The sequence below is a fragment of the Mycteria americana genome, chromosome 16 (assembly GCF_035582795.1).
Source record: "Mycteria americana isolate JAX WOST 10 ecotype Jacksonville Zoo and Gardens chromosome 16, USCA_MyAme_1.0, whole genome shotgun sequence".
In the NCBI taxonomy this organism is placed as follows: domain Eukaryota; kingdom Metazoa; phylum Chordata; class Aves; order Ciconiiformes; family Ciconiidae; genus Mycteria; species Mycteria americana.
Genome location: NC_134380.1, coordinates 5702023 through 5729970, shown reverse-complemented (window position 1 = coordinate 5729970; position 27948 = coordinate 5702023). Strand labels below are relative to the sequence as shown.

Here is a 27948-nt window from a genome sequence, read left to right as displayed (position 1 = left end):
TGTCCACACAAGCTGCAGAGCACCTGCAGATGGAGGTATTCTCATTAACACTCAGTCCTGCCCTTTCCTGGCTTCATCATCCACTACCTCAGCCTTTAAGCAACTGCTTTGGACACACACTAAAGAACCACAACCAACAGGGCTGCAATCAAAAATCAGCTTGGCCAAAGTAGTACCATTTATTTTGCTTGCAAAATCCCTTTCAGAAGGCCAATACACTGCAGGCTTGCTGGCTGCAACTGGGCTCCTCTCAGCGTGATGGGGGGCAGGCACTCCAGCCAGCAGCAAGGGCGGATAGCATCCATGCCTGGACTTGGAGAGCTCCTACCTCCCCTGGCAAGAGGGCAAACACAGCACTCCTGGCACAGCTGGGAGCCAAGTGTGCCAAAGCCCAGCTAAGCAAGGACTTGGCATACCACGACCGCGACACATTCACATGTTCTGCAGCCAGAGGAGCTCCAGAGCAAGAGGCACCAAGTCCGGCATGCCTGCTGCACCATGGAGAGCATTTAACTGTCCTTGAGCTGATGGTGGTGCTCCTTCAGAGGTGTCATGACAAGGCCACACTGGGAGGCAGAAGTGAGACTCATCCTTTCTCAAATTAGCCACCTGGAAATGTCTAGTCCATCCTTTTTATCTGCAGGGAGCAGACTGAGAGCAGCATCTCCAGGAATTAGGTCAACCTGAGACAGGATCTATGTGTCCAACTCCATCCACTGGCTGCCAAGGGAACTTGATTAGACAATACACCCAACTCCAAGATGGGCACCACTAGTGGAGAGGATCCACCCAGAACAGAAGTAGCCCCAGCCTGAGGAGCATCTCCTTGCAAAAAGAGAAAAGCTGGATGAAGATGCAAGACATGACCATATGCTACCCAGATCCATCCTGGATTGTCCTCTCCCAATACCAGTGCCTACAACCATCAGCAACAGTCTTGCAGCATATCCAGATGGGACTTCTTTGTGGCATGCTGCATTTTCTTGTTGCTGTTCTCCTGGTCTGTAGCATTTGCACATTTGTAGAAACGTTGTGAGAGAACAGAGGTGCTGAAGGAGGGAAATACCTTTGTGGGGATGAAATGTGCCTGGAAGTCCAGAGCTAACCTTGGCTCTGGTGGTCCTCTTCCGTTCCCAGTGAGGTGTTCTTGAGATTTCCCAGGCAATGGCCCTTGCCACACAATCAGGATCTCTGGTAAAGCTTCATGATATTCTCATCGTGAAGCTTTTTCCACACCTGCTTCTCCAGATTGAAGTCGTGGTTAATGTAGGAAATCAGATGTTTCCAGTCCTTGTCATAGTAGTGATCTGAGTACTTCTCGTGACCCTCCGTGATGTAGCCATAGGCACTCACCTGGGAAAGACAGAGGGCTCACTGGGGAGGGGTACCAAGGACAGAGGGAGCTAAGTGAAATGCAGGACAGAGTTCCCAAACAGGGAGGGAGCACAGGACAGCGATGCCAGTCAGGGCTCCTCCAGGTGACCCTGCATGGGGGTCCAGAAGGACCAGACTATGAAAACTAGCTCCAGAGAGCCTACTGTCCTCTCACTGCCTCCCTGGGAGGCAGGATGGCTCTCAGGCCACAGCAGGCTTCACAACCTCTATGTGAACTGTTTTGGGGCTGTTTCTCTTGTCTTCAATCTGCTTCTCCACAGCTGACAAGAACCCATATACCCTCAAGGCAGATGGCAGGCAGGGTTGGAGCCACCCCTGCTCTGCCCTGTTATCCTATCCCCCCTTCCAGACAGTGCTGTGTGCAAGAATCATCGTGCCCTTACCTGGTCACAGAGGTGGAGGGCAGTCAGCAGCAGGAAGGCCCCCATTGTGGGTCTGTACAGCCGCCAGTAGGGTTCTTCCAGACTTTTAGATTTTAAAAACCTGCAGCAGGAGAGAAGAAAGCACAGAGCAGTTGCTGGGTGTGGTGGTTCAAGCTGGGCACACCTTATCCCCCTGTAGCTTTTGTGGCGTATTCCCTCCTTGCAGCAGTTTGTGGCCATACAAGGCATTTCAGACAAGCCATGAGCATACCCACATGTGTGGGTACTGCTGCACGCTCAGTAAAGTGTAAGGCCAGCCCAGAATGCTCCATCACCTGCACTGCAACCTAAGCCCAGCTCTGCCCCAGCTTTATGGAAGCAGCAAGTCTTGAGGCAGTGGGGATAAAGAGGGGGTGGATTAAAGGATCTAGTACGTTAAAGCCCACTCTTAAATCTGTCCTTCGCCTTGCAGTGCAAAAGTGGCTTTGAAGCTCCCTGGTATATCCTGCTCCCCATCCACATTCAGGAGTGAAAGGAGACATAGGAAAGGTGCAGAGGAGGGTCACAAAACCCACTAGGAGCTACAGTGTTTCATGCCAGCAGTTGTTAGGAAGGTAGGAGTCCACACCAGGAAAAAATAGCATTCAAGCCCTCTTGGCCTTGGAAAGGACCCAAGTCAGAGGGGAGACAGCAAAACAAGCAGGGAAGTGCAAGCCATCTGGCACTGCATTTGCCTTCTCTTGGAGAAGGCATAACTCAGCTCTCAAGGAGACCGAAGGGTAAACGCAGCCAAAGCAGGGCACAACAGGAGCTCTTCTTCCTACATCTCTTGGTCACGTGTGGCACACAATTGGCAGATCTTACAGTGACAGTGTCCAGCAGGCTTGTGAAAAGGACTGGAGAGGCAAAGAAGAGCAGCCAGGCCAGGAAAACGGGATACTGAAGAAGTGCCTATTATCATGTTTGAGGCCACAAACAACCTCCCGAGTCAAGAAAGGATCTCTGGAGAGAAAGGCTGTTACATAGCCTTCCTCCAAGGTGCTAAGCAATGGGAAACATGAAAGGTTGGTCCTGAACTTGATCAACTGTTCCGGCACTTTAGCAACACTCTTTCCACATCTAAAGTTGCCATTTGCCCAGGATGTCTTTTGGTTGCAGAAAGCCAAACTGTCCAACAGCTGTTGCTTCTCCAGCTCACAGATGGTGGATGTCTACGCATCCCTAACATCCCACTGCAGTACCACAGAGAATTTTAACTGACTGCACACTGATGAAGCTCACCCCCAATCTGCTGGTGTGGCTAAACTGCAGTTACAAGGGAGTGAGCTGGGAGGAGAGAGCCCAGAGACAGACAGAGATGGTGCTGGCCAGAAAAAATAAGCCCGTTAGAGCACATAACCCCCAGCTCACCTGTTTTTCATGTATCTGAGGAAATCAGGGTGAACCACCAGGTATTTGTCCATCATGAAATCTTCATCGAATCTCTCCCAGGGCCTCTGCCTAAGGACAGGAATGGGGAGACTCAGGACAAGCTGCTATATTTCATCACAGCTGGAAAGCATCAGCCCTGATGCACTTGGTGATAAGAGAACCACAAACACTGTTAAGTTATTCTGCAACATTTCCCAGATTATGACAAAGCCTCCATAACCTGTGTGCATTGCAGAGGAAGAGATCTCTGCAATCTTCCTCTGCAGGGAAGGAGAGGCAACAACAGGAGACAGGAATATCAAAAGCATGTGTGTGTAAAGACAAGAATTGGTGAAACCAGGCCTTCATCCATGTACGCTACCATGTACAGACACCAGACCAGACAACAGCATGTGTTCATCCCAGAGGACTGCAAAGCTTTCTCCAAGCTCTGGCCACACATCATTGAAATCGGCTACTTCTGGGAAGGAGGTGTATTGGTTACAGCAGGGCTCAGAGCTGTGGAGGAAATAAGATAGTTCTCCAGACAAATCTGCCAGGGGAGGGAGGCTTTAACCTGGCTTTACCCTGGCCTGCACCTCAGCAGAGCTGAGCACTGTGGAGAGAAAAAGGGCATAACAGAGAGCTCCACACTGAAGGGTGTAGAGGTCAGGCCAGTTTGTTTCACCCGTAATGGTTCAAGAATCCTTTCCTGATGTTCTGGTTCAGCAGAAGAGCCTTCAGCCACTCATAGTCCCTAGCTCCCTCCAAGAAGTGAATGTATCTGACATGCTAAGAAAACAAGTGAGCATTAATGAACAGCACAAGAGAGACACATCCTTTACAAACAAAAAGCAAGCAGGCATCTAGGCTCACTGAGCTTCTCAGGCATACATCTTTGGTCTGCAGCTTTTAACTATCTCACAGAAGAAGAATGGAGATAACATCTGATGTACAGCTACTTCTACATGCCAAAAGGCTGGGGTAGGACTGACGCAGCTTGCCACTGCAAATACTCGCTCCGAGCCAAGCCAATGCAGGTTCCCTCACTAAGGGTAATGCTAAAGTGTTAGCTCAGCCCCTTTGCTCCTCATGCATGGCAAGATCAGGACTGAAGGCCACAGACTAACAGCATCCCATCAAAGCTGTGCATGCATACAGCATGGACCTGACTTACTTTTCCCCGTGGAATGTTGCTGAACCCTCTGCGTCCCAAGATCTGGAGAGAGGACACCAGGGAGTAGGCTGTGAATCCGTAAAAGGAGGATTTTGTTCCCACATCTTTTTCATAACCCTTGATTACAGCCCCGCTGACCCTGGCCAAGGAAATCAAACAGAGGAGCAGGTGACCATTGAAAACCCTTGCATCCATGTTTATAACAGAAAAAGACAGCATTAGTCTGGAGGAAGGGAGGATTACGCCCATTTTGAGCTACACCTCTTGATCTGCAGGAGAGCCCCTGCTTTGGAGATGGCTCTTTATGGCTCAATCAGTGAACCCAGACTCTTCCTGTGTGTTTAGGAACTTTTCAATTCCTTTTTGGTTTTTCGTCTCCTCCTGCCATCAGTCATTTTGGCACTTGGGAGCCAGTGCAATACTAGAAGAGGTGAAGTTATCCAGCTGTAATTATCTGCTAGCCAGAATAAGCTAGCTGCGTATCTTCTAAGAAGGAAGCCTGCCTTACCGGAAGACGTAGTCATGGGAGTCAATCTCCTGGTCCATCCCAGAGTTATTCAGTGTTCCTCCATTCCCCACAACAGCTCAGCTGATGCATGTTGGCATGCTGCTGTTGCTGTTGGCTAGGAGCAGCTGCTGGTGGGCATTCGGGGGCAGCAGGGACATGATCTCCTCCACCACTGTGAAGCAAACATGGTGGAGAGTTAGCATCAAGAGCCTTCGGGACGGACACAGTGAAACCACCACAGTTTCCACCACAAGATCCACCTAGCCTGATGCCTTTGACAGGGAGATGCTGCAAACCTCCAACTACTTGGCATAAGGTTCCTGTTGGGAGTTTGATGGTCCCATCCTGACATGCCCTGACGGACTCACATGAATAATTCAGCTCCATGAAGCCATACAGAGGTGCAAAATGCTCCAGGCAGTCCCACTCTCTGTCATTGTAGTATCTCGTCTGTGAAGAGCATGATGTTGGGCAGGAAAAGATCTCGCAGCCAGTCAGACTTGGCAGCTTTGGCCTTCACTGATTCAGAGCAGGTCTTGAAAAACAAAAAGAAAACAGTAAGGACTGATTAGCAGGGAGCTGATAAACCTGACTGAGTGCCAGTGCTTGCTTGCATGTGTGTGAGAGTATCAGAAAGAAGCATAGAAACTCCAGTGGTACATCATCCATTCCCCTCAGTGCCCCCATCACCGTGAACATGAGGCATAATTTCAGCACTACATCAATAATTAGCTGGTGGAAAGTCACCTACAAGGAAGCCAGAGTGACTCCAGGTCTCTGAGACTTTCCTCTTCAGAACAACAGGCCTGCGATGCTCACGTGTTTTACTGGCTTTGGGCCTCATTAACTGATGCAAATTAATACCTGTAATAGGTCTAACCTAAACATACCAAATAAGGCTAGCAGTCTCTCTTGGCAACACACCTCACAAGGTCCTGGCCTCAGACTGGACACGAGCAAACACATTTAGGAACACGTGAGATCAGATCACCGTTATGACTCCCTTTAAAGATAAGAAAAAGCGTGCAAACAACTTGTTCAACATTATAAATGAATCATAGAGGAGCATGCGGCTGAGAAGGGAATCCAAACCAACTTATCGTCTCTAACAAGAGGGCTCTCATTGCAGCTGGCAAGAGTTAGGCTGTGTGTGCAGATGGAGAGCAAACAACTCCACTGCGCTCTCTTTTCTGCTGAGTCAATTTGGGCTCTACTTTCTTAGACATCTTCCCCAAATACCTACTGCAACACCTACTGGAAGACAAAACAGGAGACCAAGTGGACCTGCATGCCCGGCTCAAATCCCCAGCAATGACCAGACTGCATTGCCAAAGCCTTGCTGTGTGCTCCACAGCTGAGCTGGGCCCTCTGCTATGGGTGAGGATGACAATCCGGTCACAGCCTGAGGACACAGCCCTCACTCTGCCTGTCACAACAGGAGTGCAATGAGAAGAACATTGTGGAGGGTTTCATGTTGGCATCATTTCACTTGCAGCACATTTCATGTCCAGAGACAGGGACATTCCCTTCCTGCTCAAGCTGTACTTCGTACTGTCCAAGGCTTGGTACTTCTTGTGCCTCCACAGCCAGACTGGATCAATACCAGAGGAACTAGGGAAAAGTCTGATCATGTAGGAAATGAAGGAGGTGGGAGTGCTTCTAGCGACTCCCTCTCTCTGCAGAATTAGAGATCAGGGTTGGAAGCAAGACCCAGCATGTCATGTCTGGATCCACATCTTCACTAAAGACCCTTCTGTGCACATTTTCTCCTCTTTTCCATACTGAGGAAGGGTTTTCCCCACTGTCTCAGCTGTTCTGCAGACCCAGATGCTCTGCAGTCTCAGTTACAGTGGAGGATATTCTCAGCTTCCTACTGTGAACTGTTGTCTCACATTTCTCTGCCAGCTCCTGCTCTGCACTTCTGAGATGGCTGCACGTGCTCTGCAGCTCATCAGATGAGAAGATGGGAGCATCTGGCAGTCGACGAGCAGGATCCTGGTGACCTAACCCCACTGGGTCTACAGGCAGTAACACTGCGCAGGAGGGGTGAGGTACTGTCTCACGTGGCATACACACTCTTAGCCACCTAATTCACCCACTCCCATGTGTATATTCTGGGTGCCTCAAGACCATGTGGAGACCAGGAAGAAGGATGCACATCCCGCACCACAGACTGGATCATCTGCCAGGCCCTTCTGCTGTAACTCAGTAAGGCTGGGCCAGTGCATGAGTGTTTAACAGCCAAGTTCTACATTTAATAGTCACAGATCTTTGGATAACAGAGCTACCTTTGGGGCCAGCTGCTCCTCTCAAGTGGCTCAATGCCACACTGAAGAGCATATCCCGTCAGCAAAAGAATGGCTTGCACTGCCTAAAGGGGCAACGGGGAACAACATCAAAATACCACAAGGGAGAGAGAACTCAAAAATAAAACATCAAAACAATAAAATTCATCCTAGGATTTTTATCGGCCCAGTTCATCTACCTCTGCTCTCTGCACGTCTCCCAGGGCATTCTGGGCACTCTGGGGTTGGGGAACGGGATTCAATTTTTCAGGAGTAGCCCCTGCTCCACCAGGAGAGGTCTGAGCAGAACAACATGGTACCTGCAGCCCTGACAGTCCCCTGGAGCAACATCTACATTCCCCCAACGCCACCAAAATGACACATGGCAATGGTGGAAGATTGCAGCACTGAGACTTAAAGTAGGCAAATGGCTCATCTAAGACCACCAAGCTAGAATAGGCGCTTCTGTGCCTACACCCTCCCTCCTCTCTGAGCACATGAGCAGCGTGTAAAGGCCACTTACACCCATGCATAAAGACCGTCCTCACTCTAGAGAGGGTTACCTGCCTGTCCAAGCCTTCCAACAACAGGGGTGCCAGGGAAAACTGCTCTGGGTAAGCTTTACAGAGAGTTACCAGCATAAGATGGGGGACAGAGACAGTATTGTGCACCACAACCTGCCCCATCTGCTTGCTGAGAACTTTGCTATAGTGTACAACTTTCCTAAAGGCCCTGTTCCTAGACCCGAGTAATTATGCTTAAATTTCATTTTAAATTAGTTCCGAACCCTCACAGCTACAAAGGAAAGGTCAAAAATCTGGTCAGAACAAGAGTTCAGTGCAAAACAGAAAAGAAAAAGACAGGCTTTCAATTCCATGGCTGTTAAGACAACCTGATGGTGGATACTAGACATACCATTTTGGAAGATCATATCAGTAATATGACCTACACAGGCAGAGGTGATCACGAGGACTAATCTACATAACAATACTCCCAACAAACAGGATCTGTAAGAAAACTTGGAAGCTGTAGCTGTGCAAGTGCTACTGCCTTGACAGGTACAACTGTATCATTTGATATTCTCATCTTCACTTCTACCAAAATACTTTACCTGTACTGACCAGGCCTACAGTTGTTCCTATTTAACAAAGAGGAACAAAGCAAGACTTGTTGAATGCCACATCTGTTATCAATTATTTGCTCTGCTGTGATGATGGTTCAATGCATAGCAAGAAAATCCTAGATAGCAACCCAACATGCTGGAACCATCTGAGTCGTGGAGCTCTGAATGGGTAAAGAATCTACTTGCTCACTATGGGTGTCTACATACAGGGTGGAAAAGGTGAATTGGCAACACCTGGGAAACACTCTCCTCTTCTTGATAATAAACCACAAGAACAGTAAAAAAAGTTACTTTTTAACCATCATTCCTCCAACGGGGCACAAATACACATAGTTGAATTTTTGCCAATATTGACAGAAAACCTTAAAAATGGGAACAGTCCCCACCCTACTGTCTCCAAAGCAGGCAGGTACATGCATATAAATCCTCATCTAACTCTTTTTCTTTGACCTTACTTTGACTTTAATACAAACAACTAACAAAGCTTCCATTCCTGTGCACTGAGACCCTCCTCACCATCACTGCCAGCGTCATTCTTCATAGCCTAGCACAGCACAAGCGTCACTGCTGCCAAGCTTTCAACCTGCTTTGGTAGCATGTGCTTGGGTGAACAGGCACACAGAGGCATTCCTATTCCTGTTTCCTCACCATGACCCTGCTTGTTTTCTTTAGCTAAGCTGCATAAAACAAAGATCAAGGCGAATCTGGGGACTATAAACCTGCGTCTTCATAGGAATGCAGATGTTCAGTTTCCCAAGAGATCGGGTGAGAAATGGGATGCCTGTACGAAGACTGCCATTTAGTGCCAGACACCTAATGCCCGCCCGTAAGCATCACAAGACTAGGTGTGACCCAACTTACCTTAAGGTGCCACGTCACACGGAACATATATGCTGCATTGTGCGCCTAAGTCGCCTATGCAATATATCAAGGCACCTAAGACCGGGACCACCTTGTAGCACATCTAGAAGGAGAGATATTTTCCGCAGCTTCTGATGCGCCTGAGCTCCAGAAAGGGCTGCTCAGGCTCACTTTCAAAGGAACCCATGGAAATGAGTGCAATTGCCCTAAGTTCCCATACTGGAGCATGGTGGAGGACTGGCCAGGCTGAGTTGTACATATAGGTCTCTGTCTCTGGGTCCCAGCAGCACTTGCATATACCAGTGAGCTGATCTACCAGCTTGGAGATCATCCTTGACTGCAAAGGGCACACATGCCCAGGGGACAGCAGGCAAGCATCATTCTTGGTGAACACACACAGTCATCACACCTACCGATGGTGGAGATGAGTTGTCCAGCAGGTACTTGTCCTCGAAATCCCACCGCAGCTCAGACTTGAAGTCAGCAGCCCTCAGTTTCTTCTTTTCTGTCACTGCAGCAGCCTGAGGATCAGGTCTTTCAGTTTTCACTGATGCAGGAGGCTCTTTCGGCTTTGTTTGGTCTTTGGATGTGTTGTTTTCATGAGCTCCCTTCACCTCAGAGGATGGTTTCACTGTTGCCTTCTCCTTGGCTCCCTCCACCCTGGGAAGTGGTTTCACTACTGTCTTTTCCTTGGCTTCTTCCACCCCTGGGGCTGGTCTTACTGTTGTTTTCTCCTTGTTTCCCTGCACCATAGGGGCTGTTTTCACTGTTGTCTTCTTGATTCCCTCCAACCTGGGGGATGGTTTCACAGTCATGTTCTCCTTGGCTTCCCCCACCCGGGGAACTGGTTTTGTCATTTTCTTCTGCTCCTCCTTTCCTTTCCTTCCCTTCCCATCTTGGTGTCCTCTCAACCATATCTTGTTCGAGCCTTGTGATGTCTCTCCCCAAAGTCACCTTTAAAAAGCTCGAGTTCCCATTATCAGAGTTGCTCTTGGCTGTCCACTTGTAACACATCTGGGGCATGTTGGAAAATGCTCAATTGCCTGAGTGCAATCAAAGGAAAAGCAGACACATCACACACACACACGTTCCACTTAACTCTGAACACCTTCCAGCCCATTTCTAGTGCTGTTGACTGTGCTTCAGAGAAACCACTGCATATGACCACCACACTCAGAGGACTTGCCTTGGCAACTGCCACTGAGTTTCTGCAGGACGCTGTATGAATTCAATTTCATTTTCAACTTCACCATCAAAGTGTTATTCAACTTCCCACACCATTCTGGCCTGAATACTGCTTATCTCCCCGCTAAGCAAATCCCAGAGGCTACACACTCCTCTTCAGCACTTGGCTCATGAAACATCCACACTGGCAGTAACTGCAAACCAGCACAGAACAGCTTTGCCCTGCACTGGGCAGGACCCCAACAATGTCTCCAGAGCACTGCAGGACTGTTTTGGAGATCCTGAATTCAGGACACGGCACACACCATGAAGGCAGCCATGTGGCTATCTTCTTTGCGAGCAAAGCCAAGTGTGTCAGTGACAGAGCATGAAGATCTTCCAGAATTCAGTAAAGGACTAAGAAGTGAAACTCACTCCTTTACCATACATCATTTCTTGAGCATTTGGGGCCACAAGGCACTTTTTCCTCTCCTCCTCCCCCTTAGCCAGCTAATGCAATGGCATCACACCGCACTCGCCAGGTACATATCTTAAGACAGGCACTTTGAAGCTATTAAAATATACTCTGAAGCTTAAAGATGTAAAATCTCTGCATTTTCAGCAATCACCTCTAATATTGCAGCTGCTCTGTTGCCTGATTCAGAGGCACAGGCAGGTACAAGGATATCATAGGAGGATACAGCTGCCAACAGCAGAAGAGCCACCTGCAACAAGACTGGGCTGAAACCCAGCAAAAAAGTCAAGGCAAAAGTGGTGCGGTTTTGTCCCAAACATTCATTCTTATCTGCACACAGCTGGAGGGTGGAACAGGAAAGAGGAAGGTGAAAAATTTCTGCAGCTGAGCTTTTATGTACAGCAAAGCTCTTCAGGATAAACCAGCATAGTTGTGGCAGTCTGTCGTCACACTTATGTCACCCTTTGCATGACACATTTGTTTTGGAGAGCTGTGGATGGCTTCCGAGGTGATAAATGGGGGAAAAAAAGCACCTTTGCAGATAGCAGGCTGTAGATAACAGTTCAATTGCTGCTGAAGCTTCAGAGTGGCATGGCATTCATTAAAGTGATTAGGAAACTATCAGCTAAGGAGGCTTTTAAAAATAATTTTGTATCAGACAAATACTTGAACCTTTCCAACGCTATTTCTAAGAAAAAGAGGTTGCGGTAAATGGCCTATCAGCTCTTCCTCTACCTCCCCTCATAGTCATTAGCCAGTTTCAACCAAGTATGCAGCAGGTGCTTTCCATCATAGCGCTTCATGTATAAACTTGTGTTGCTGTTTGCTGCCTAATAAGAGGAAAGATTTTATATATACACTCTAAGCAATAAGAAATTTAGTAAGGTAGCTCAGGCAGATCTTAAATCCCTGGATGATCTTCTCTCCTATTTTTAAGATGATGTTTAAAATTTTGAAATTAAAGGGCAGAGAACAAATGAAACAGGACAGTATGACAAATCACCCCCCAACCCAGACTTTCAGTACTTGCTGTCTCGCAGGGCACAGATTCCATCCCAGCTCTATTACACTTTAATTTCAAATACTGTGCCAAACATACAGAGACCAAAATATAAAACCGAGGGCCCTTCACATCCAAAACCTTGCTCCCTGCAGTCAAACCCACATGGCCAGGCACTCGTGCCTGCAAAGGTCCTTGTTCTCCCGACCAGAATTTTAAATCCAGACAACTGGTCAAAGCAGCTCATCAAATTTCAGGCTCTAGAGTCCAGCTGGCAAACAGCTGCAGAAGCTCAATGATATTTACTGTCATTTTCCTCTCCATTTACAAAGCCCTAGGACAAACAGAGGATAAAGCCATGAAAATGCTGCTTTGTGTATTTTATGTTGCATATAAAGGTATGGAAATAGAGCTGACACACAGATAACCACATACAGCTCATGTCTAGTTGTGTTTTATTTAAGTTGCAAAAATATGGACAGTTCCATTATGTGAAACTACAGCAGAATGAAATGGCTTCAAGCAGCTGTGCATGGAGAGCCAGTTCTTGTCCCAGCCCTGCCACTGAGACGCTCTGTGATCAAGGACAACTCACTTCTCTACACCTTTTCCTTCTCCCCGCCTCCCTTGTGCAGATTCTGACCTCTCCAAATTGATAGCTGTCCTCAAGGTGTGGTCTCAAGTCATTGGAGCTGAGCTAAACTCATGCCACCTCCAGAAGAGATGTAGGTGTTTCCAGCCTCAGCCCTCCCGCCTGCCCCCACAGCATCAGCCCCGAGAGGTCCAGCTGAAAACTAACCCCACTAAGACAAGCCAGATGAGCTCATCGGGAGAGCTGGGACCATATGAGGGCTGGTGGGGAGGCTGGGGAGCAGTGCTTCCTATACACAGCACAGGGCACCAACGCATAAGCGAGCCATGCTTGTAGTAGGAAAGGCTCAGATATCTGCTGTGCAAGGAACAGTACTTCCTGCCAACGATGCCAGAGACATTTTACTGCAGTCTACACTGTAATTCCCTCCACACCCATTCTTGTAGGATTTACTTGACCATTTATATAAAAAACAATATATATAGATCATGTCTGCATGAACTGGTCTCCCAGTATGTAGCATATTTGTATTAGGAATCAGATGTTGAACTCGCTACAAATTTGAAGGTATCTCACCAACTTCAGTGTCCAGCAATGCAATCTGGACTAGGGCTGAATGAGGTCCGCCTGGCAGCCACCAGGAAAAGCAAATACTAGGGTAGTGCAAAGTATGAAAACAGGTAGCATTAGTAAAGCAAAAGCTGCTTTCTTAAACAGCTACACAAGGAAACACTGGAAACTAGTGATCCAGCAGAAGCAAGTTTTTGACTGTGGATCTTCCAACACTGTGCTCTGATTGTACACAATATGGTCTGCTAAAGCAAAGTGGTCGTGTAACTCAGATCATAAGTGCAAGTTTCAGGGTAAAAAGACACAGAGACAGGGAGAGAGAAAGAAAGTGAGCACAAGCACCCTATCTAGACAGTACATATCACAAGGAAGCAGGTCTCTTACCTGAAAATCCCTGTCTTCGGCAAACCAAATGAGGAGCTGAAAATAGCAATGAAGATCCAAAAGTGTGTTAAAACAATGAGCCAAATGAGGGCTCTGGGAATTTTAGGAAGCCTTCTCCTGAAAAACCACATGGTGAGATGCCTGAAAGCGACAGAGGCTCTCCTGCTACTGCCCAGAGGTGCTCGCTAGGCAGTGCTTTCCAAAGGTGTGTTGAATGAGTGGGCTGGTCTTCTCTCTGGATTTCCCTACAAGAACGTGCACACCCTCTCTCCCACCATTCCCAGATGCTCCACACACAGATCCAATTTCTCAGACAAGACAGTAGTTTTGCACTGTTCCCGTCTATCACCCTAAGCCTGTTGCAACAGAGAGTGGGGAAAGAAACACCTGTTACTGCAAACAATGGAAGCTTTCTATATTTTCATTAATGAGGTTAGACCGGTATAAGAAGGAAACCCTTTACCTCTAATCTGGTGGAAGCATCACTGGGAACATTTGTGTGAATTATGGAAGTAGCCATAGTTACAGTCAAACACATTAGCTTTCAGACCACCACCTGCCCAAGGGCTCAGGCAAGATTCTAGGCATAACCATAAACAGATCTTTATTTTCTTCTTCATGCAGTACTTGCTTGTAGCTCCAATCCAGAAACAAACCCTGCCCCCAAAAGCTGATGGCTAGATACACATCCATTTTACCTTGTGATTGCTTTGAAACAAGTCAAAGTAAGACTCCTTGCAAATCCACCATAGAACAGAAGAATTAGTGTTTAAAGGCAGATTAGTGCTTGGGTAAAGCACTAGAGGACAGGGCTTAGACAGTCCCCTCCCTCTCTAATAAAGCTGACCTGCCTTTAGGGCAACTGGAAAAACTTCAATCCAGCATTTCACTTGTCTGAAAGACGCCAACTCCATCACAGTCTAACCCTGCTATTGCTGACTAACCTGTTACACAGGCCTGCCTGCAGCTCAGGTTCCCAAGCTGGCTCAAGAGCGTGCCACTTCAGCTCTGAGCGGCTTGTACAGATAGCAGCAATACACACGCTTCAGCTGCTCTTCTTTGTGAGCACTCAGTCAAGCTTCCTCCAGCACCAACTCTAGGACTGGTCTTTTACTTTTGGCTTTTGAACTCTTGCCCTATTACTTCACAGGGATCACTAAGTGGCCAGGAAATGACGGCTATGTCAGTTCACCACTAAAACAGGACATGGATGGATTTGAGTCTGTGGCTAGTTGTAGAATTTAAAAGAACTAGATCACCCTGGTGACCCCCACAGTACAGCACCTTGAAATTTAGTTGGTTTCAAGGGAGCATCTACTATATCTGAATTTTTATTCTACAGAACACCAAAATGTATTTCAAATATCTGTGAATCATGCCATCATGGACAGACAGACAACTGCCTTCTACCTTACTGCCCTTAATGGGACCCTGGTCATTCAGGTTTTGTACAATACAACCAGGCTTTGCTCATCAACAGTGTTGGTTAAAACAAAGCTTCATTAATGCCACATGCACATGAAATGCTCCAAGGGTAATGAATCCCTGCTGCAACCCCAGGGGTTTGTACTACACTTGATTTGAGCCATGAGCATATTCAGACCTCGGATATGTTGCTTCTCATTGATAGGTAGCACCTGACAATTTCTCTCCCCATCCCAAGTTCCACAATACGTATCTCATCCTCTCCTCATCATGAAAATCAGCGGTCTGCCTGGAGATAGATCTTTGGCAGTCCAGAATACATCTCCCCACCAGCAGAAGGAGAGATTAGCAGAGATGAACACCACAGCCAGAGAATTGCTTACCTGTACCAGAGATAAAGTTTTACATGCTCAGCAAAGGGCTATTATAACTCATGGGGAGCTGTTAAATATTAACCCTGACAGTTCAAGGGGAGATGGCCATACTGCTTCTTACAACACAGGCTGCTTTTACACAGCTCTTATGAAAAATTAAGCTCGGATATAAAAAAGCTTTTGTTGACAATATCACAAATCTCAGAGGCTAGCACTCACACTGTTACTGAATACACTAAGAACTGAAGATGTTTGCTCTAAGTTATAGGAAAGCCAGTCAACAGGTTTCACACCTACCTCATACCCCTCCACGCATCACAGCAAAAAGCTGCAAGGATTCCCTGTACAAGGCTCAGCAGTAGCTGCATTTCTTTATTGTCCATACTTCCTGACAAGTTACTCTCTGGATTTAAGTGCAATCGGTTATCAGAGGACCTAGGAGAGAAAAATGAAATAACACTGGTTTCAAAAGCCCTTGAAGAAACACGAGGGAGGTTGTTAGTCCAGGGTACAACCCTGCCTCCATCTACAGCAAAACATTTCGCTATTGCTCAAACTGAGCCTAGGATCAGAGGAGATCTGTTGAACAATTACAGGCACTGAGAAAGGGATCAGCCAAGGTACGCCATATTCCTGGGCAGCCCTCATTAGCTCCAGGCAATTCTAGAGAGGTGGGCTAAAGGTCTGGGTGTGCAGCAGGTAAGTGGCAACTCTGTGCCCACAAGATCTCCAACAGGACATTCTTACAGGAACAAGTATCAGTCCTGAAGCACTGATATGCAGCATACATAGCAATGGCTTCTTTTCAGCCTTCCTCTTTCAAGCCCTACGCACCTTCAGACATACTGCTTGGAAGAAGCTGCTCGTGTGTGACTACAAGGCTTTTTTTGTTAATAGGGTCCCAAAGGGAAATTCTAGAGGCAGCAAACATTTTCCTTTAACCTCCTCCATGTAACATTACTGCGAAACCAAGAGCCACAAGGGATAGCAAGATTCCTACAACCAGAAAAAGACAGCTTTCTTTACTTTTAAGGAACTGTGCTGGCAATTGTGGAGAACATGTCTGTAGTACTCCATGTTCAGGAAAGACTGTGCTTGGGGGAATATCCAAATCTCTAGCAAGCACATTAGCCAAAAGCAGGCTTGCTATGCGAAACACACAGCTTTTCACCTTCTTGATGTAAGAAAAGAAAACCTAAAAAAACCTATCAGAGTACTGCCTTTCACTTCCTTGGAGTATTATTTCATCCTCCTTCTCCCCCACTGCTGAAATCAGTCTGTCAGAGCTCAGGCAGCCAGGCTGGTTAGCTCACACATGAGGTCAGACTGGGAAATGGGGATGGATTATAACTCCTCAGGGATGGCCTGGTGAAAACTGAGGCTAAGAGAAGAGCTGCTCCCTTTTAAAGTTCTGTAAGAAGTATGATTCCTGGGATACACAGGGCTGCCAGCCCACAGACAGGGAGATAATAGGCAAAGACTGCACCTAACACAGGGGTTGGCAGCCTGTCAAGGGCCACAGGCCAGATGCCAGCCTCCTTTTCCAAACGAGAGGTTTTGCATGTTTCTCTGGCAGTCCTACCGGCAATCCTAGGAGATGCTGCTTCTCTCATGGTGCAGAGACTCCAAGCCCAGCACTGCCACTCCATGTTCAGTGTGTACAGCTACCAACATCAATGCCCACACTAGAAGTTCTTCTGTTCTTTAGTGCTGTGAAAGCAAGACTTTTTTTTTTAAGCAAATTCCACCTGGGACCATCAAGTGAAGATGGTTATCTGTTAGCCCTTTTCCATCTCTAATAGTCCATTTAATCCCACCATCGATTTAACTACATCCTTAGTTACATCCTGGACAGATAAAAGGCAGATTTGCCTTTTTGGGGGGTTTTTTGGTGGTTGTTTTTTTTTTTCCCCCATAAACAAACTTTATCTCCATTAGATCTTAAGCTGTGTATGTTGTGTGCGTCAGCTAGAGTCTGAACTATGCCAACAACTTATCTGCATGCACGTTCTCCAGAGGGCTGTGTATCAAATCTTGCTTACTTGCCTGCACCCTGTGTGCTTTCCACCTTCCCATGGCTCTGGCCTAGGGAACAGGGCATCACAAGATGTGCTTTAAGGGCAGAGCTGTTCTACGAATTGATCAAGCTTCACTGGAGGACAAACTTGTCTTTCAGTAATGTTCACAACGTATCAAAACCAGTACTTGACTGGAAGCCTGTGGAATAAGGACCTGCTAATGAAGGTGGGGATGTTTGGACCTGTTCACAGTATTACTTGATGATATAAGAACTGAGTGAGTTATAACTGGGAGAGAAAAAGAATGACATTGCCTGCAGCATGTGACTGCTCAGTGGTCATGCCTGTCGGTTAGCAAAGGCTAAGCTAGCAAAGGCTTGGCTTGGAAATGTTAGGTCCTTGTTTTCCCCTCCCAGTTCAGTAGTCATCTTAAGAAGCACATGCTTGCAGGGAATCCAGGGGGGAAAGAAATTACAAAAGCAAACTCTGCACAGCTATTTTTCTTGCTTTCACCAAACAAAACTGATAGCCCAACAACTCCCAAGCTTGCCTTAATTCCACACTCACTGGCTTTTCCAGCAAGTCCCTTCTCTTCTGTGCCAAACCTTCTCTCAAAAACACTGAACAAACACCCAGAGACAACAGTATTTATCGGAGCAAAGCCCCCACCTCTTCTACTGCTGCACTTGCAAGAATACCCACAGTTTTGTCACAGAGCAAAGCCTCGGACAACTGCACCAGGAGGTGGGGAACAGTTTAGTGAGCCAACCGGTCTGTGTTCTCCACAGGCTGAAATGCCCCTGGAGAGGAGGAGACAGTGGCTTTCATAGTGGAACACTAGCAAGTGCCTCCTCAGCATCCACACAGCAGAGCTGCAGAGAATGGAAAACTTCTTGGTTTTTTATTAGTGCTGTTTCGTCTGCTTGGTATCCAGCCCCACCCACTTAATGCCCCAGTAGAGAAACTGCCTTGAATCTATGTTGTAACAGCAGATGATACGGGTTCAAGATGGAATATTTCCCCCTCTCCCACACGGTAATGGGAACATAGGCAGGCTCCTGCAGCCACCTCCCACATACCAGGGAAAGTCCTTTCCTGGAGCAATCACTGGGAGATGGGGTATAAATGCTCTGAATTTGGCCATATTACAGCCTCTGGTCACTGGAACTTGTTCTAGTTCTTTCTGCGAGCACAATGACTACTCAGCTATTGAGCATGACCCCTGTGGCCACAGATAGAGGTGTTAACCTCTCTGCATTGAGTGAAGCAGACCAAGTCTTCCATCACACTGCTTTTCTGCTTCTTGAGCTCTTCACTGTTCACCCCATCCCACTTAAGCGGCAACACTGAAATGGCTCTGGTCCCAGCATTCCTTTCTCAGATACACAAAGCTGAGAAGACTGATGAGCCACTTCATTTGAGAGAACTTAAAACCCCAGAAAAATACACTCCCAGGATAATGGCTGGAAACGTCAGCTGGAGTTACACAGGCTGGAAAGAACCAGGTCTCCTTTATCCAAATGCCTCCCTCAACAGCCTTTTGTCTGTGCCATCCCAGCAGGAAGCCTAGCATATCACCTAAGAGCTGACAGACAGAGAGAAAAAACTGACACCGCTTCAGGGCTGATATGGGTTGTGGGGTTTTTTTTTCCCCCTTTAAAATCTATTTGATGGAAAGGAAGAAAATATTCTGTTCCTTGACTAGGAATCTCTTGAGAGCTGTCCCCCCAAGGAGCAGGACAGTACTGCAGACAGGTGAGGAGGAAATTTATTAAACGCAGGGCTAGCTGGCCTCCCATCAGAAAAGCAGCCTCTCCAGCTCCTGTCCCTGACAGCTGCCAGGAGTAGGAGCATTCCAGGACTCTCCACTGCTCCAGAAAGAGAAACACAAGAATCACAAACCCTCTCCATACCCCTGGCAAAAAATGCAGGCATATTATCTCAGCACTTCAAGTCTGGCTGCAAAAATCAGGCCCTGCACAGATATGAATTACAGAATCACATCTGCGCAGAGGCCTACTAATTTTAGAGCCAGAAGTGAAATATTTCTTGCTAAAGGTCTTTCCCATACTCTTCCCACTGACTTAACATCAGAAACCATCCCTCTTGACATCTGGCAGGACAAATGTGCCACTTGGCATCCTTTGGGGTGAAAAGTGCTACAGGAATGCAAGACGTAAGCCTGCTTCTTGAGTGGTATAAATCATCATGTCCATGACTTACCCTTGGAAAAACGTGGCCTCACAGTGCCTTCCTCTGTTCCTGACTGACAGATGCATCGGAGAACTGCAGTCACATTTTTAGCTGCAAGAGTAGCACAGCCACAGGGTCCTGTGAGAAGCAAGATGGATTTACTGCTGGAAATCACATGCTTCTCTTCCCTTCTCTCTCTTTTGTCTGTTGTCTTCTATTTAACAGTTCTTCTCCTGCTTTACTTAGATACCTAGAGGGTCCTGTGCTACTTACCTCCATCCTCCTCCTATTAACTTGACAGAGGCTTTTGCCAGCCACCGAGAGAAAGTAATTCTTTGCCACCCCAGTTGCACACCACCTATCAACCTCATACTGGAAAAATCCGAAAGTAATTGCTGGGCAGGAGAGCAGCACACTGTGCTACTGTAGTGGAAATGAGAGATCCTTGTGCTCAGGAAGGGCATGCCATTTCCCTCCTGGTTCCCTGGGAGCTGCTTAGTGTCTGTTCAATTGGGGTTTGTCTCACAGGACTTAGATGTCCGGGAAGGACACTCCTGTTGCACAGTCTCAGCCGGGGCCGAGAGGATCAGCCAGTCTGTTTCTAATAATGCTGTGCAACAACATTATTCATCTCCTCCCATGAGCTGCACTTCCTAAAGATAGGTGTCACTCTAGTGAAAAGCGTGGCACGGAGAAGTCAGGCAGGACTTGGAACAAATACACTGAGCGTATTTGTTCCTAGCTCTGCAGCTTGCACCTCAAACCTTGTGTCCTCATTTTTAATTATCAAATGAGAATGATTAGGCCTACAACAGGAAAAGTCTAAGCTGTGCTGTTAACAGGATGATGTCAAATTCAGGTGGTGTCCAGCCCTTGTGCTGATCTCCGCTAGCCTGCCCTTACGGCTCTCTCCTCTGTAAGCGGGCATTTTGCACTCACTGAGACACTACCCATTCATCTAGAATGAGTTACACTGCAGAGCCACAGCAACAAAGGCTGGAAGAGACACCTTGAAAGGTCATCTCACGCAGCTCCAAGCTTCAGCGATATCTAAACCAACCCTGTGACTCCAAGCAGATGCTGGTCGGGGCTTGTCTGTCTATCAGCACTTGAGGTTTCCCTCCCTCTCCCTAAGCAATCTACGCCGCTGCGTCATACTCCACTGACCGTCATCTAGGGCACCACCTTTGCTCCACCCCACCTTTCAGCTTTGTCAATGTTTGAGTTCATATTTACCCCTTGATACTGTAACCGTAAGTAAATGCAAGCCCAGTTAACTAAAATAAATAATATTTTAAGAGTAAATGCACAAAACAATCAAGAGCAAGAGGACACTGAGAGGTCCGTAGAAAAATAAGGACTGTGGAAAATGACTCTTCCGGATATTTAACTACATGTGCTATTCTGTGAAATGATATGGTAAAGTGCTCTGAGAATCCAAGAGCAAAGAACAAGCCCTTGGGTTTATAAACTCTATGTAATTTACCTTAAAGCACTTGCAAATTACCTTACTGTGTTTCCTTCAGCTGATACTGAAAGGCAGTCATTGCTGAGAGGAATACGAGGAGCCATGCTACAGCACCACACACTTTTCCAGACAGAAGGTCTCTGAAATAAACAGAAAAGAGGCAGAGTGGTAAAAGCCAGTTAATCACATGAGAATTTAACCAGGATGGTGCCAACAGTCCTGCTTTTGCCAGAGCTATATTGATATCTTTTTGTTTTCAGCTTCATCTAGACACTGGTGGCTCCACCACAACATCCTCAGAACCCTGATGGCTGAAGCCACAGTGCTCCCGCAGCTCACAAGTCTAAGGTCGGCTATTTGTTTTGCCACTGCCAAAGTATTTTACTGTTGTTCAGAAGGCTGAACAACAGTAAAATACTGGAGAAACTGGCTGCTCATGGCTTGGACAGGTGTTCTCTTCGCTGGGTAGAGAACTGGCTGGATGGCCGGGCCCAAAGAGTGGTCGTGAATGGAGTTTACTCCAGTTGGCGGCCGGTCACAAGCAGTGTTCCCCAGGGCTCTTTTTTGGGGCCAGTTCTGTTTAATATCTTTATCAATGATCTGGACGAAGGGATCGAGTGCACCCTCAGTAAGTTTGCAGACAACACCAAGTTGTGTGGGAGTGTTGGTCTGCTTGAGGGTAGGAAGGCTCTGCAGAGGGACCTGGACAGGCTGGATCGATGGGCCGAGGTCAATTGTATGAGGTTCAACAAGGCCGAGTGCAAGGTCCTGCACTTGGGCCACAGCAACCCCATGCAATGCTACAGGCTTGGGGAAGAGCGGCTGGAAAGCTGCCAGGCAGAGAAGGACCTGGGAGTGTTGGTTGACAGCCGCCTGAATATGAGCCAGCAGTGTGCCCAGGTGGCCAAGAAAGCCAATGGCTTCCTGGCTTGTATCAAAAATAGTGTGGCCAGCAGGAGTAGGGAAGTGATCGTGCCCCTGTACTCGGCACTGCTGAGGCCGCACCTCGAATACTGTGTTCAGTTTTGGGCCCCTCACTACAAGAGAGACATTGAGGGGCTGGAGCGTGTCCAGAGAAGGGCAACGAAGCTGGGGAAGGGTCTGGAGCACAAGGCTGATGAGGAGCGGCTGAGGGAGCTGGGATTGTTTAGCCTGGAGAAAAGGAGGCTGAGGGGAGACCTCATTGCTCTCTACAACTGCCTGAAAGGAGGTTGTAGAGAGGTGGGGGTCGGTCTCTTCTCCCAGGTAACAAGCAATAGGACAAGAGGAAACGGCCTCAAGTTGCACCAGGGGAGATTTAGACTGGATATTAGGAAATTTTACTTCACTGAAAGGGTTGTCAAGCATTGGAACAGGCTGCCCAGGGAAGTGGTTGAGTGGCCATCCCTGGAGGTATTTAAAGGACGTTTGGATGAGGTGCTTAGGGACATGGTGTAGTGGTGGTCTTGGTCGTGTTAGGTTTACGGTTGGACTCGATCTTAAAGGTCTCTTCCAACCTATACGATTCTGTGATTCTGTGAAAAACATTTGGATATGTCAAGTACCCCACAAACACATTAAAATAACTACACTGTTTCATGGATGAAAGTTCAGGTCCTCCCTAAAATACAGTTTGATTTGAGGATTAGCTTTATCTCACTCATAACTCACATCTACAAAATGCACATTGTCTCTTTTTCTTTCAAGATAAGTAAGTGGTATTTTACTTGTGGAATTTCACATGGTTTGCTATCTAATCTATCCAGGAAAAAAAAAAATTCTCATCTTGTCATGTGGTTAGTCTTTGTGTTCTCTGTTATCCTGTTAAACAATTTATTGCCTAGGAATTGCAGCTGAATTGCAAGACAGTTTTTCTACAAGGCCATTTCCTTCAGTTGTTTACTGTTCCCTGTAGAACGCTGTATTCAGCCAGTCTCTCACTTCTCTTAATATCATCATTTGACAAGGTCTGGCCTTACAACTTCAAGTAAACCAGAAGACTGCAGTTTCATTTATGCATAAATAAATAGTGCATGCTTCACTAAAAAGGCCATTCACTGTACATACCCCAGGCACAAGTTTATCTGCTGTACACTCTGAAGCGCACCACCAGTCTGGAAAGTCAGCAAACGTGGTATCTTAAGGCTGCCTGATCTTGTGCCAGGGACTCTGGATTAGATATGCTCAGTCACAGATACCTGTTCTACCTGCCCGCTCTGCTAACTGCACCCAAAATGCCAAAATCAAGACAGGCTTGGTGGTCACCATTACCAGGGTTTTCCTGCAGGCCAAATCAAGTCACACTCATGCCTGCAAACCCTTGGTCACCAGTTTTATTAACCTGGTTTGACTCAGAGCAGAGTCCAGGTGATCAGATTTTGTTTCAGTGCTGCAATTAGCAAGTGGAATTGATGCACAGAGAAGAGATAAGCAGAACTGGCAAACAACAGACCATCCTTACACCATCCCTTCCCACGTGCACCGAAACACAACTTTAAATAACATACCTGCCAATACCATTGTCTAAGGGACCCAAGGAGCACACTCTCAGTACTCCAGCCACCTCTTTCTCCAAAACTAGCTGTACACACGGCTATTTTGTGATATTTTGTGCTCACAAAGAAGGAAAAAGAATCGAGAACACAAGACAGGCAGCTAATGCAGCGTCTTATCCTCTGGTAGATTTGTTTAGAGAAAGAAAGAAGGTTTGTACAAGGGGGTCTTGAATCACAGCTCTGCTATCCCACCATGTGCTGATAACCCTCTAGGTTGAGGGGACAGAACCCTGCCATTACCATCACCACATGCTCTCCCACCTTAGGACAACATGGTGGATCAGTCTTGGGCTCCCAGATCCTAACCCCAAGTGTCTACATGTGTGTGCCCCCCCAGACATTGAAACAGTCACTTTTTCTCAGCTTAGTGAGCCATTATGACTGCAGAGGGCAGGATAAAGCCCGCCATATTTTGATACAATTAGCAAGAGGGTGTCTGCCTCATCTATTGTTGCAGAAAGGTAAGCAGGGACATCAACACCATCGTCACTGGCTTGTCAGTATAAATATTACCAACCTGTCATGCATGATGCAGATCATTCCTGGGTACAGAATATCCACATACAAACAAGGATAACACACCTTTTACTAAGAAACATTTGCCACAAAAGGCTATAGGAGGAGCTGGTAAAAAGGATGGCTGGAGCCAGAGAGATTCTGCAGCTCCATGGGATCCCCCCCAGACAGGCAGCGTCACTCACCTGCAAAGACAGACCTTTGTCATGAAGGAGCCTGGAAAGGGAGGGGCCTCCCAAGAGAGCACTTCTGCTGGAAACCAGTATAAAGGGACTGGATGCAGGTCCACCATCTTCTCTGCCTTTGCACCCAAAATTTTGCAGTGATAAAGATGCCACTCCCCACCAGCACCAGCAGTGGAGCAGCTCCACTAGCAGCCTAACACGGCTTAAGGGGCTTCTCATAAACCTGCAGCATCTCTGCTGAGATGACTGCTGAGCTGCAGGTGAAATAGCAAAGTGCAAGAGGAGAGGGACCATCCCAAACTTTGTCTGCACAAGTTCTCAGCCCTCAGAACAGGAAACCACTTGCTAACACCACAGCTAGCAGGATCTCCACAGCCGTGACTGCACTGCATCCCAGGCAGAACACTTCAGTGGTGAAAGCTTCCCAGGAGGTATTTCCTCAAGATCACCGCACAGGTCCAAGAGCCACTTGTGCAGGGTTTTCTTTTTATGACTTTGTATCACACAGGAATTCCTCTCAGCTGCAATAAGTTACATTCTCAGTTACATTAACATCAGATTTTCTCCCCTAGTTTTGCTCTCTGATATGGATGTTCATCTGTGAGAACAGATGTACGGGAGAACAGAAAGATCCCTTGCAGATCTCAGGGGCAGCACAAAGGACTGCTGGATCTTCCAGTTGCCTGAATGGTGCGTTAAATCAAACAGCCAAACAGAAAATTTCCCACCTCAGTGGCCCTGACAAGAATTAAAAAAAACAAAAAAACCAAAAAAAAACCAAAAAAACCAAAGGAGGTGTGTAGGACAGTGTGCAATTTCCTTGGGACATTTTAGGGAACCATCTCATCAACCCACTCGCAGCACTGCCAATTTAACAGTGCAATTGTAGGGCTGTTGAAACTCTCATGGTCTACATACAAAATTAGAGTAAAGGACTGAGGCCCAACGCTCTTGGGAGTTCATAGGCAGCTTGAAAATGGCTGAAAGATAAATAACCTGCTAAAAACAAGTTTTCAGAATGCCTCTGCTCCTTTCTCAAGGTCGCTGGGTTCATACACAGTGGTACTCCGCTCCTTCACTAACGTCATACAGCTCCATCCTGCCACAAGGACAGCAGATGAAACGCAGAAATCCTTTACTGCAGGACAAAGAAACACAGCCCGTACAGGAGAATCAATCGGCAACACCCAACCTACAATTTTCATGCAGTGCTGCCTGAAATAAAGTCTTCTTGCTCATGCCAAAAGTCAAACTTCACCACTACAAAGTTGATTTAAGTGCGTGGGTGTGAAAATTTCAGCATAGTGTGTACAGAGAAAAGCTGGGGTTTCTATTTTCTCCATCCAGTTTCCACTGGTCTTTCTATTGCTAACACGCAGGTAACACCCTGTGTAACTCATCCTGTAGCTTCATACCACAGTGGAAAAACAAACAAAACAAAGACCATGGAAGAGGAACGGACAACATCTACCCAGGCCAATCAAAACCAAAGTGCATAAACACACACAGAGGAGATCTTTTAACAAAAAGACAAAGCAAACTGAAAGTTCAGAGATCAACAGGTGTGAGTCTCCCAGCCACTCTGATCACACATATACCACATCTTAGAAGTATCCAGAAACTATAACTCCTCCATTTTGCAAAAGACATAGCTCTGACTTTTAGGACTAATGTCAGATGCTGGGACAAGCTTAGGCAGTCAGTCATTCCACCTCCCTGCAAATCTGTTTCCCCAGGCAGTGCTGGCTTATCCATCCAGTCACATTTTCAGTAAGTCCCTCTTCCCTCAAAAGGTCACGATCATCTCCATTAGCTGCTGGGCTATAATGTTTCTCCTCCAAAACGAAACAGCTGGATTTTTAAATGGTCCTTGCTGATATGAAAGGACACACTCCACACAAACGGAGTGGCAGCTAAAGGGAATTCAGGGTGACAGGAGGGATTAGAAAGATCCTGTGCTTCAACGGGGAACTACTACCCTGAGTCCAAACAGCTTACACTACGATGAGAAATTAAGGCATGAATCTGATGCTGTCATTCATCTGAAGTCAGGACTTGCTTCAAGTATGAACCACTGGCATCCTCAAAGCAAGATACTACCTCTTCTGACCTCTGCTTTCCCCTCACATTTGTAGCAGCCAGTCTCTAGACCCTGGTTAGACACACCCATGCATGCATCCCACCAGATCAGCTCTCGATTAGCTCAGACATGGCTGCTGCAGGAAGACGGGTACCCACGAAAGCCTTGCCAGTAACACAACATAATGCTCTGTGCTGCACAACTGCCATCACACAGGGGTTTTCTACCTGTATTCCACAGACTAGCAATGGTCATCAGGAACATCTGCTGCCAGCAGACTGCTGTTTTCTCTGCGAAGTTCTCCTCTGCTACCAGAATTCAGGGTATCTGGAAACTGAAAGAAGCTGATATGCCATCCCATGATGCTGGAAGGCACTAAAAATTCAAAGTATCACCTTTCAGAAGAGTTACTGAACCAATGAAGCCATCTTCACTTACTACAAGCTAAACACTTTCACAACTTCCTTTCCAACCCTCCCATTTCCTTAAAACCAGCATCTTGAGTTAATTTCTACTACCATCGATTATCAGCAGCAGAATTCCAACAACTGAGTCATAAGCAGAGCTTGCACAACAATTTCTCACACCACACAGGCTACTATTCTTTGTTCCCTTTCCAATAAAAGGCTGTAACAGTGTTGACAAGGAAGACAAATTACAGAGGCAATGATCCACAAAGTCCTCTCCTTTGTAAGGATCGCAGTTATATCTTCATGAGGGAGTTATAAATCAATACAACAAAAAGTTCAAGGACATTAGAACAATGTCACATAAGTCGCAAATACCTATTTCAGATCTTATCTGATGCTATGCTAGCTGATGCTATGGCAGGCAAACAAAATTCAAACTCAAGTCCTGGCTTCTGGAAAGGTGGATTCATCAGAAGAATGTGTCTTCTCTTCCCCCACAATGAAGTATAACCACAGACTCTGAAAACAAGCTCTTCCTAGCTAGCTTACTGCACTTGACTGAGCCAACAAATACTCATTCCACAGGTGAAACAAAGCTTAACTCTTGGGGGCTGAGAGATTGAAGGAAGTTTTAAATGAGATTTTTAGAAAAATTCTGGTCCTGACCAGGAGGAATTACTCAGAAAATATGCATTTTCCCATCTGCAGTCATTAGCTAAGTTTAGCCGGTCTCAGGAATGCTGGATAACAGGTGGATCACAACATACAGGATTTGTGAGAGACTTGCTAAGGAGAAAAGGACTGTGCATATCCTTCTTAATTCTCTCCAAAGCAAAACAGTACTTGAAATGTCCAGTCGGAGCTATGCAGGACCCTCTGCTGTTTGTATAAAACAACAGCACCATCCAGTGGATAAACACTACTCGCTTTTCCTCTCCCACCATCTCATGTTTACCTACATTTATCTACAGAAAATGCAGTATATAAACTTTCTTCCAATTCTGGGCACTTTAGGGTTTCATTTACCTTAGCCTTGGCTTCGAAAAGGTGAGACATTTCAGGAGAGTGGTAAAAAATAGCTCCAAAAAGAATCATACTTTTTACTGCCAGGCAGCTCTGTCAGCAGCACCGTCTCTCTCCAAGCGTTACCTTTCCTTGCAATCTCTTAACCACTGCAGAGGCAGAAAAACTGAACCCAATGGACGCAAGTACTCACCATAGCTCACCCTTAGATTTTACTCCTGCAAACAACCTCACAGCCAGACGTGCTGCAGTGAGTCCACACGTGACCACACGGAGAAGGCACGCAACCTCCCCCGCCATGTTTGGCCCAGTTCGCACTGCCAATTTTGGAGACGTGTTGAGACTGCTTAGGGTTCCCCAGGATGATGTCGGTTGGCTGTTTCATCTCATTCCATAGCGGCATCCCTAACAATTTG

General features: G+C 46.8%; 1 protein-coding gene across 1 annotated transcript; it reads right to left on the bottom strand.

Moving 5' to 3' along the window:
- Positions 1-155: 155 nt before the first annotated feature.
- Positions 156-26687, bottom strand: ST6GALNAC1 (ST6 N-acetylgalactosaminide alpha-2,6-sialyltransferase 1). The gene is given in 15 exon segments (XM_075518998.1): positions 156-1353; positions 1779-1878; positions 3168-3257; positions 3856-3959; positions 4345-4483; positions 4853-5024; positions 5221-5300; positions 5302-5387; positions 9535-10011; positions 10013-10106; positions 10108-10164; positions 13307-13662; positions 15403-15540; positions 20824-20924; positions 26327-26687. Coding segments are annotated over 12 exon segments (1701 nt in total). The 5' UTR covers positions 13438-13662; positions 15403-15540; positions 20824-20924; positions 26327-26687; the 3' UTR covers positions 156-1182.
- Between the last annotated feature and the right edge of the window lie 1261 nt (positions 26688-27948).